The sequence below is a fragment of the Verticillium alfalfae genome, genomic scaffold (assembly GCF_000150825.1).
Source record: "Verticillium alfalfae VaMs.102 supercont1.6 genomic scaffold, whole genome shotgun sequence".
NCBI lineage: Eukaryota > Fungi > Ascomycota > Sordariomycetes > Glomerellales > Plectosphaerellaceae > Verticillium > Verticillium alfalfae.
This window is the reverse complement of record NW_003315033.1, coordinates 975,193-984,091: the sequence shown is the minus strand read 5'-3', so window position 1 is coordinate 984,091 and position 8,899 is coordinate 975,193. Positions and strand designations below refer to the sequence as shown.

The window sequence follows — 8,899 nt, the reverse complement described above, 5'->3', positions numbered from 1 at the left end:
GTGACGATGGTGGCGCCGTCGGGGGCGCGCAGCAGGCAGGGCAGGAAAGGTCTTGAGGGTGTAGATGGGGGCCAGCAGGTTGACGGCGAGGCTGCGGTCGAGGGCGTCGAGGGACTGGTCGACAAAAGGGGCGGCCCGTGACGACGGCAGCGTTGTTGACGAGCACGGTGGGCGGGCCGAGGTCGCGCTCGATCTGGGGCGGCAGCGGCGGCGAGCTGGGCCTTGTCGGACACGTCGCAGGGGTAGTGGGTGACGCCGCGGGCGGCGCCGTTCTCCCATGGGCCGCGGGTCGAGCACGGCGACGGTGGCGCCGCGCATGCCGTAGACCTCGGCGAGGAGGAGGCCCAGGCCCGAGGCGCCGCCCGTGATGACGATGACCTCGTCGGCGAGGTCGACGTGGCGCGGCAGGCCGTGGGCGACGCGCGTGTTGATGGCGGACAGGGTCCAGACGAGGGTGATGAGGCTCGCCCAGGCGATGGACACGAGCATGGGCGGCGCGGACCAGTCCATCATCTGGGCGCGGAAGCAGAGTGGGATGACCCAGGAGATGAAGGGGTGGAAGAAGGTCGTCTTGAGGACCTTGAGGATGAGGTCGATCGAGAGGGGGTCGAACCAGGAGTCATTATGGGGCATAGAGCGATCCATGGCTGCTGTCGTGGTGTCGCCGTCGTGGTGTCGCCGTCGTGGTGTCGCTGTCGTGGTCGCCGTCGTGATGGTATCGCTGTCGTGGTGGCGTCACTGTCGACGAGTTCGTGACGGAGAACGGTGAGGTTGGAGGAGGGGTAGTCGGATGAGGTGGCTTGGGCGTCGTGCCTGGTCGTCGTGTATCGATGACTATGGAGAAAACGATGAGGTGAGGCTGCCCGGCAGCAGAGGAAAGCGAGTGACAGGTGTCAATGGCGGCAGGCAATTAGCATTAGGGGAGGGGAGGAGGTTTGCGTCCAGCGTTGAAGGAGGGAAGTTGAGACGAAAGACACGGCGCTTCGGACATGTGATGGAGATGTTGGAGGGGCCACAGCTCCTACCAGCTCTCGCCTTGGTGACCAAGGTATAGCCTTAGGTAAGGTGCCTACCTAGTAGGTCAGGTTCCTAGGTCGCTACCCGCTGAGCAACAGGGACCAGGGCGGGCTGGGGCCTTGGCTCAGGCATCTTGGCTCAGAAGCACCAGGGGCTCAGGGCGGTGAAACGCGGTCCCTGCACAAAGGGGTCAGGGGCCGGCCCCTGTTTGAACCCCTGCCCCGCCCACTGGAGGGATGCTGTGTAGGCACCTACCTACTTACTTGTACCTAGGGTAGGTACTGACTGTTCATCCTGATGCAAGTTTGATGGTCGCAGCCGGACAAATCATATGGAGCAATGTTCTTTTCTCTTCTTTCGACCTGCGCATCGGCCATAGCACACTGTAGCGACTCGCCCACTCGTAAGGGGAAGATGCATCGTGATCATGGTCGAGGCTCCGTCTCCTGGGCCGAAGCACCCGAGCAGTAACCAAGTTGGTATGGCAAGAGAAACCCGCGTCTCATAGACGGCGCCACTGGACATGCCATTTCCGCAGGCCATCATCGCTCTGAGCAGGACGCAATTCAAGGGGAAACCCTTCTACCTAACCACATCTATAGAGCGCGACCTAATCAATCCTCGGCCAAAAATACAAAGTCATCCAGCCAGAAACTCGTCTAACCACTCATAAGACAGAGAAGCATCCGTCCGCCCCGGGTCCACCCCGGCCGCTCGGAGTGCCCAACCCACACTACCCCGCATCGACAACGGACATGCACGGCAGTTGAGACACAAGCAATGATCCATGGCATCCGCGGAGCGCCGGGACAGTACCTTGGGCAGCAGCACGAGGTCCTGCAAGACGAGAGGCCGCTCGCAAAGTAACCTCGACTCATGAGCAGGCAACATTTTCAATGCTGCGATACCACATACCAAGTAAGACAAGCTGCTAAGCCACACCAGCCAGTCGCACGCTTCGATGTGGTCTTATCAAGGGAGGGAACTTGGGGAAACTCTCGTCGACATGAAAACTGCCGAATGCCGCCACATTACCGAGCTCCAGCCAACACTTTGTTTCGGCAAATAAACCTCTTGATGGCAGCAACCCACCATGACAAGAAATGAATATACATGGTCACGCCGGCCGAGGGGATACTTACCCCACAGATCCATACCTTGGACTGATCATGCCCCAGCACTCCGGGGCGCCAGCATCCCCGCGTTGCTTGCTACAACTGGATCATGTGCCGTCATACTCAAGCCACGCCTCCTCTATCTGGTCCCTTGCACCTTATTACGCGAGGCGTAACCCCAGGATGAAGACTTACCAGCACGGCCAGCATGAGCCCGTGCTGAGCGAGAATAGCCTTGCCTCCGAGGTTATTCATTCAAGTGTCAGGGGGACTTTTGCTCGGGTAGAATACCAGTTGCACGGACAAGGCTCCGTCGACAGCCGCTCTGGTGATCTATTAGAAGTCAGATCCACCTCCTTTCTCCATCTTGAAAACATGGATCTCTTAACATACAATCAAATACCAAAGCACTCCCACACCTTCCGCGCCCACCACCTCCAGAGCTGCGTTACTGAACCCTCAAGCTCAATTGTGAACACTCTGGTAGCTCCAGCACCTTTCTACATCCGTCAACGCCAACATGACCTCCTACAGAGAGCCAGGTCTGCACATTTTGGGTCCTGAATGGCTGGAGGTGCGTCTCGTCCGAAGCTTACTTTATTGAAATACATTCGCCTACGTGGTCTGATGTGCTGATCGGCTCAGATTGCCGATCATGTCACGCTCTCGTTTGGAAAAGGTACACCCGAGGAGTTACGGAATCAAGTGAAGTTGCCTTTTGAGTTGCCTCCACCCACCGGAATGACGATCACCGACAGACCGGTGCCCGGATATGATGGTGGCACCAACCAGGTTCGCATCTACAAGCCCGAGGAACCCTCGACCAACGGCGCCGTCCTGATATAGTGAGTCTTGTCGCTTTCCGGCCTCGAGAATGTCATTTTGCTTACATGGTGTGTGCGCCCTACCAGCGTTCATGGCGGCGGTTGGACTGTTGGAAACCTGGACACGGAGGACGCGTTCTGCCGCACCGTATGCAGAGGCAACCGGATTGTCGTTGTGAGCATAGACTACAGGAAGTACGACGACAACGCAAAATGCTGCATGCGTGTGGTGAGGGACGACATGGTCGCTGACAGAACAATCTTAGGGCGCCAGAGCATCCTTTCCCCATTGGAATAGAGGACGTCTGGGCCGGAGTTCTCTGGGTAGGAAATACCGATCTTGTGTGCCAGCCTGGTCGCAATTTAACACCTCGCAGGTTCAGAACAACCTAGATTTCCTCGGAGGAAAGCCAGACAACCTCATCATGGGAGGCTTGAGTGCCGGGGGCAACATTGTCAGTCAAATATGCAGCCCCAATTCCGGTGGAAAGACGCAAAAGAGGCTGATGCATCCCTAACCCCCGCGCCAGACAGCAGCACTCGTTCAACGTGCCAAGGCCACAGGTCTCGTCTCCATCCGTGGGCACATCCTGCGTGAACCTCTCGTGGTCCACCCGGCGGTCCACCCGGCGGGCGTCGACTTCTCGAGCTATGTCGACTCCGAGGACGCCCCGATCCTTCCGGCCCTCGGGGTGCACCGCTGCCTCGAGTGGTACAAGCCCGTGCCCGACGATCTGCGCATGTCGCCCCTCCTGGCCGAGGACTTCTCGGGTCTGCCGCCGGCATACGTGCAGATTGCCGGAGTTGACCCCCTGCGGTGCGATGCGTTCGCCTACATCGACAAGCTCCAAGCAGCTGGGTATTGTTGAACCCTCCCCCCCGCGTGCTCTTTCTGTACTGGCTGTTCAGCGCTGACCACTTGTCTTGCCGCTCAGGGTTCCGGTGCGCGTCAGCGTGTATCCTAGATTACCTCATGCGTTCCAGATGGTGCCGCTGAAGTCGAGCCAACAGAGTGACAAGGAGCTCATCTATGCTGTGAAGTGGCTCATTGGAAGCGACCGAGACGATGACACAGGCACTGGCAGACCCAACCGTCTCTCTGGGCGGGAGCCCTGGGCTGACCGCCAGGATATGGTCAACAAGTGGTGTGGATGTGCCATCGCCGTCGGTTGTGGTTGTTCCGGGTGAGAACTCGAGGACGGCCAAGCTCGCAGATGGGGTAGGGCAGTCGCAGTCAGCAGCATGAGACAGACGTGATGAATATTGATTTGTCATATTGCCCCCGAGATCTACATGCTGAGTCCTCCCGGTGTCCGAATCGGATGGTTGTGGTGATCACCAGGCTGGCGCTCCCGTCTTCGCCCCCAAGTAGGTCTTGGAAATGCTCCCCGAAAAGGCGAAGCCACATGGTGCGCTGGGCCCCGTACGGCTGTTGGGCTACCACCCTGCAAGCAGCCCATGCGAAATGACAAGAAGAGAGCTGGGGGGCCGTCCCGACAGTGGCAAAAATAGCAAATCCTGGCTCGTGGGCGCTGCCAGCTGAATCCTGCGGGACGGTGGGAAGGATCATGTTCCCAGCCTCATCTCATGCAGGTCTGCCTGCAGCTATTAGCTGTGCCTTCCCCGCCCATTTTCAGAATGGTTCCCTCGAGATGGCTCATTTGCAGTGAAGTCTCTCTGAGCATGCTCAGCAATCATGTTTCGCTCGTCGAGCATGTTTCGGTCCCGACCTCAGCACGATGTTAAAAGGATCGTGGTATGTGTCGACGGCACGTGGTACAACGCTGATGGCAAAGAAGGTAACGGTCGTCACTTGAAAAACCCCCGCGAGTGAAAGCACCGGATCTGATCATGCGAAAACGTAGGAAAGGGGACAGGAAACCTGAGCAACACTTTCAGGATCTTTGCGTCTGTCAAGCAGGGTACTTTCGAGCAGGGCGGCAAAACAATCAAACAGGTACCGATGACGTCTGAAACCGTCTCTTACCCATATCTCTTTCTCACACGTTTGCAGGTAGCCAAGTACTTCAACGGCATAGGGACCAAGACGAGCAGTTATGACAAGTACAACGATGCCATTACAGGGGACGGCTGCAAGGAGCTCATCCGCGATGTCTACCAGGTTTGTGCCAGCCTGCTGCTCGGGCGCCAGCTTTTGCCTGCATACTGACATGGTATTCTCCAGTACTGCTGTGCGGAGGTGACGAGTCCAGATGACGAGCTTTGGTTGTATGGCTTCAGCAGAGGCGCCTGTAAGATGCCTCTCCATCCTCGTGACGCTTTCTGGCTTGGTGTCGCTGACTGAAATGCGAGACGTGGTGCGCGCTGTGTCGGCTCTCTTCCGAGATCTAGCCACGTTGCACAAGCAGACGACAGGACAGTTCAACCAGGACTATCGAGCCGCATTAGGGTTTCTGAACGCGAAGCAAAAGAGACAGATGTCGAACAAGCAGGGAGAGGTATGGCTATGATTGTCCCTTTGGCCAAGACGGTAGTGCTGACGGAGCCTCTTTCTGCATCGCAGCTATACAACTTTTTGTCAGTGAACAGATCTATATGTGCGATCACTGCCAGCGTAGACTGACTACTGGTGTTCGCAGCTTGGAAAAGACGCGAGAAGGTCCTGCCATTCAGTTCCTCGGCCTCTTCGACACGGTGAAAAAGGCTCAAGGAGATGTGGACTTCGACCTCTCCTACTCGCGGTCCATCCGTCGCGTTCGCCACGCACTAGCGCTGAATGAAGAACGAAATACGCACCAACCTGAGCTGTACAAGACCGAATCAACACCGGGCTGGGACGCCGAGTCTCTCATCCAGGCATGGTTCGTTGGTTGGCACGTTGACATCGGTGGGGGAGCCAGGGATGACGGCCTGTCCCTGTATCCCCTGCAGTGGATGCTTCTCGAGAGCCAGAAGTTTGGCCTCGTCCTGGAGTACAAGCCGCCAAAGTACATTGCCGACAAGATTCCAGTCGAGCACCCGCCCTCTCTGGTGCTGCCGAGTATTGTGAGCGAGAGCGGTTCAGACCAGCCGTTTCCGAAGACGTGCCTGTTTTCCGGAGGACCCGTCCCCATCGAGGCGAATAAAGAGACTGATCAAGAGGTTCGTCAGTGGGACTTTTGCCTAGCCAGCGGTATCACAGTCAACATGTTTGATTTGCGAGCCTCCCACCGCCATGGCAACCTTCAGAAAAGACAGGGGAAGAAGCTGAAGAAGAAGGGTCATGTGGAGAAGGCTTCTCACGAAGTAAGACTGAATCCACCGGATAAATTATTCACGGGCTACCAGCGGCGCCCGCGCTCAGTGTTTGACGAGCGGGGTGTGGCGGGTTATAACGAACATGGTACGCTCCCAACGGCCCTCATCGTCTTGATGGAAAAAGTCATGTTAATGGCGGGTAAATGCAGATCCGTATGGCACCATCATACATCCGTCAGTCTACTTTCTGAAGGACACATATCCTAGCTTGGGCATCAAAGACGCTCTGCAGAAGATGGAAGACAGACTGGAAGACTTTAGCAGCCAATTCCAGTCGCCCGAGCACAGCAATTTCTTTCCCTGGTTGCTGGAGCGTACGCTGAAGACTCGATATGAGCAAGTGCGCATCCTCATCTGCGGTCGATGCGGGGTGGGCAAGTCGACGTTGCTGAACCGCATATTCGGCATGAAAATGGTAAGCATGCAGCCTGCTTGGTCCGAAGCATAGGAATTGACCCATAATGTTACCAGACTGTAGAAAATGAGGACACGCGGGGAATTCATGACATGGAGCAAGGGTTTGAGTCAGATCAATATCCCGGCATTATCATTCACGATTCGGAAGGCTTCGAGGCGGGTGACATCAAACGCGTTCAGGCTTTTGAGATGTTCCTGAAGAAACGGGGTTCTTCTGCCCCAGAGAAGGATCAGCTGCATGCCGTCTGGTAAGTTCATGCCCCTGGGGTCGCAGGGTTGTCGTGGAGGTTGATGGCAACATACTGAGCGACGCACTGACTCTTTGACTGAAAGGATTTGCAATGATATGGACACAAGCCGGCCCATCGAAGCCGCATTTGAACTCGTTCTTGGAATCATTGCCAAGTATGCCCCATCTCTTCCAGTCGTCCTCGTCGGGACCAAGAAGGATAAGTTCCTCAGGCAAGAGACCGAACTGAGCAGGGAAGAAATCCGAGCATTGGAAACAGGGCGAGCCCCTGAGCCACAACGCGAGCTGGACATCGCTCGTGATCTGCAAAAACGACAAAGTTGGCAGAAGAGGCTGGCGATAGATTGTGCCGACGCCAACGACAAACTGGACATCAAGGTGACTTTCGTCTCGAGAGGTAAGAACACGAGACCCGAGCATGCAGCTGCTTGCTCCCCTCTCCGAAGGAACTTACTGGGCAGTCAATGGAGTGCTGACAAGCTGTCACAGACAACCGAGAGTCCATCATGGCTCTGATGCACTTGACCCTCGAGCCACTCAACTCTGAGAGCCTTCGTTCAGGTATGGTAGCAGCCCAAGTAGTTGATCTAGATCTCAAGATTGCGCTGGCAGTTGAAGAGACTGTTCGTTTGCTCCGCACAGCAGTCACGGCCTCTAACTTGGGGGCTCTGCTTGTCGTTGTGAACAGGATCTCGGCGCCCACGTATTCGCGGCTTCTTTGCAACGCTATCGTCCGATCCTTTGGTTTGACACGCATGACCACCAGCGGACTCACTCGCGAGGAGGAGGTCGACAATATCATGAGCACGGTTGTGTGGAGGAACCTCTCCTCCTTCATGGCACGGTCATTCTTCGTAGCCATCGGAGACGTGTCGCTCTTAGTTGCGGCACCGTTATTCGAGGCCCCGGTGACAGCGCGGATGGTCGTCAAATGTGCATGCGATCTCATCATCATCATGGACCGGGCCTTCCACACTGGCGGAAAGTTTGTCACGCGGCAGCAGATCCGACAGGCCTCGCGGGAGTACGTACAACCTCTTGCAGAAAGCGAGTTGCGCGGCCTGCGCGACCGGACAGGCGTCAAGTCGGGCTCTTCGAGAAGACGGTTGGTCCATAAGCGCGTCAACGCGCTGATACCGGTGATTTCGGCATTAGCGGTGAAGATATACAGGAAGCGTCAGATTGAAAGCCTGCAACGAGGCATTCGAGAGATCATTGAGGATTATCGAATCCAGTCGGCAACAGACCACTATCTGGAAAGCGATGAATCTGTTGCTTCTAGCGACACATTGTCTGTGGGAACTGGCTCACTGAACGAGACGCTGGACGTTGCTTCGGAGGATGATGAGGATTTGAAGGCGTTTTCGGATATGAGCATCAAGGGGCAAGGGGCGTGAAGCCGTCTCGTGGTTGTTGCATGGAAGCAACGAAGAAGCTGTAGATAGGAGCCGTAAGCCATGCATCTTCACCCAGCGATGAGAGCGAAGCATCGAGTCGACTCGGGACACGTGACCAGGCATCGAGATGGTGGGGTCCTTCCCTGGGCTCGAAATCATCGCGGCGCACGCCCGGCGCGCTAGCCTGCTGGAGCCAAAAGTAAACAACGTAGCAGCCTCTCCCGCCTGTGCCTGGACCTGGACCCTGTGCCTGTCACCCCACATCGCGACTCCCAGCACGTTCCACACCACCATTATCTCAACACTGAGGATTGCATCACGCACCCATTCTTGAGCATTGCACGTTACGCGCGCTGCTGCATCATTCTCGGCATTAAGATCACTCAACAGACAGCTACGCAGTCAAACACACTCCCATTTTGCACCAGAACCACCGAAAACAATACACGGCATCGCGCCTGCCTCACCGCATGGTCGTCACCAAAATGGCCACGCCACGCGCCGTGAGCAATGACGAGTTGCTCTCGTCGCCCGACCCCCTCAACGCCTCGCGCGACGAATCCTTCCTCCCTTCTTCTCGTCGCGTCACACGAAGCGTATCCCAAGTCTCCCACCGCTGAA

At 56.6% G+C, this 8,899-nt stretch overlaps 4 protein-coding genes across 4 annotated transcripts in view; all 4 read left to right on the top strand.

Moving 5' to 3' along the window:
- Positions 1-6: 6 nt before the first annotated feature.
- On the top strand, positions 7-756 carry VDBG_05391 (predicted protein; the record flags this gene model as incomplete). Its single annotated transcript, XM_003004232.1, has 2 exons — positions 7-117; positions 247-756. 2 exons carry the CDS (start codon positions 7-9, stop codon positions 754-756), a joined length of 621 nt encoding a protein of 206 aa, XP_003004278.1.
- A 1,896-nt stretch (positions 757-2,652) lies between these two features.
- Positions 2,653-4,144, top strand: VDBG_05390 (lipase lipH; the record flags this gene model as incomplete). Its single annotated transcript, XM_003004231.1, has 6 exons — positions 2,653-2,706; positions 2,778-2,977; positions 3,044-3,131; positions 3,334-3,411; positions 3,487-3,773; positions 3,892-4,144. The coding sequence occupies 6 exons, from the start codon at positions 2,653-2,655 to the stop codon at positions 4,142-4,144; spliced, it is 960 nt and encodes a 319-aa protein (XP_003004277.1).
- A 663-nt stretch (positions 4,145-4,807) lies between these two features.
- Positions 4,808-8,278, top strand: VDBG_05389 (conserved hypothetical protein; the record flags this gene model as incomplete). Its single annotated transcript, XM_003004230.1, has 8 exons — positions 4,808-4,864; positions 5,142-5,208; positions 5,270-5,396; positions 5,557-6,299; positions 6,364-6,629; positions 6,686-6,879; positions 6,965-7,278; positions 7,371-8,278. The coding sequence occupies 8 exons, from the start codon at positions 4,808-4,810 to the stop codon at positions 8,276-8,278; spliced, it is 2,676 nt and encodes an 891-aa protein (XP_003004276.1).
- A 485-nt stretch (positions 8,279-8,763) lies between these two features.
- The window catches only part of VDBG_05388 (predicted protein), a gene marked incomplete at both ends in the record, with an annotated part of 6,402 nt that continues 6,266 nt past the window's right edge, over positions 8,764-8,899 (top strand). The window contains one exon of the mRNA XM_003004229.1: positions 8,764-8,874. Coding sequence (XP_003004275.1) covers positions 8,764-8,874 — 111 coding nt within the window. The remainder of the gene's footprint in view (positions 8,875-8,899) is intronic.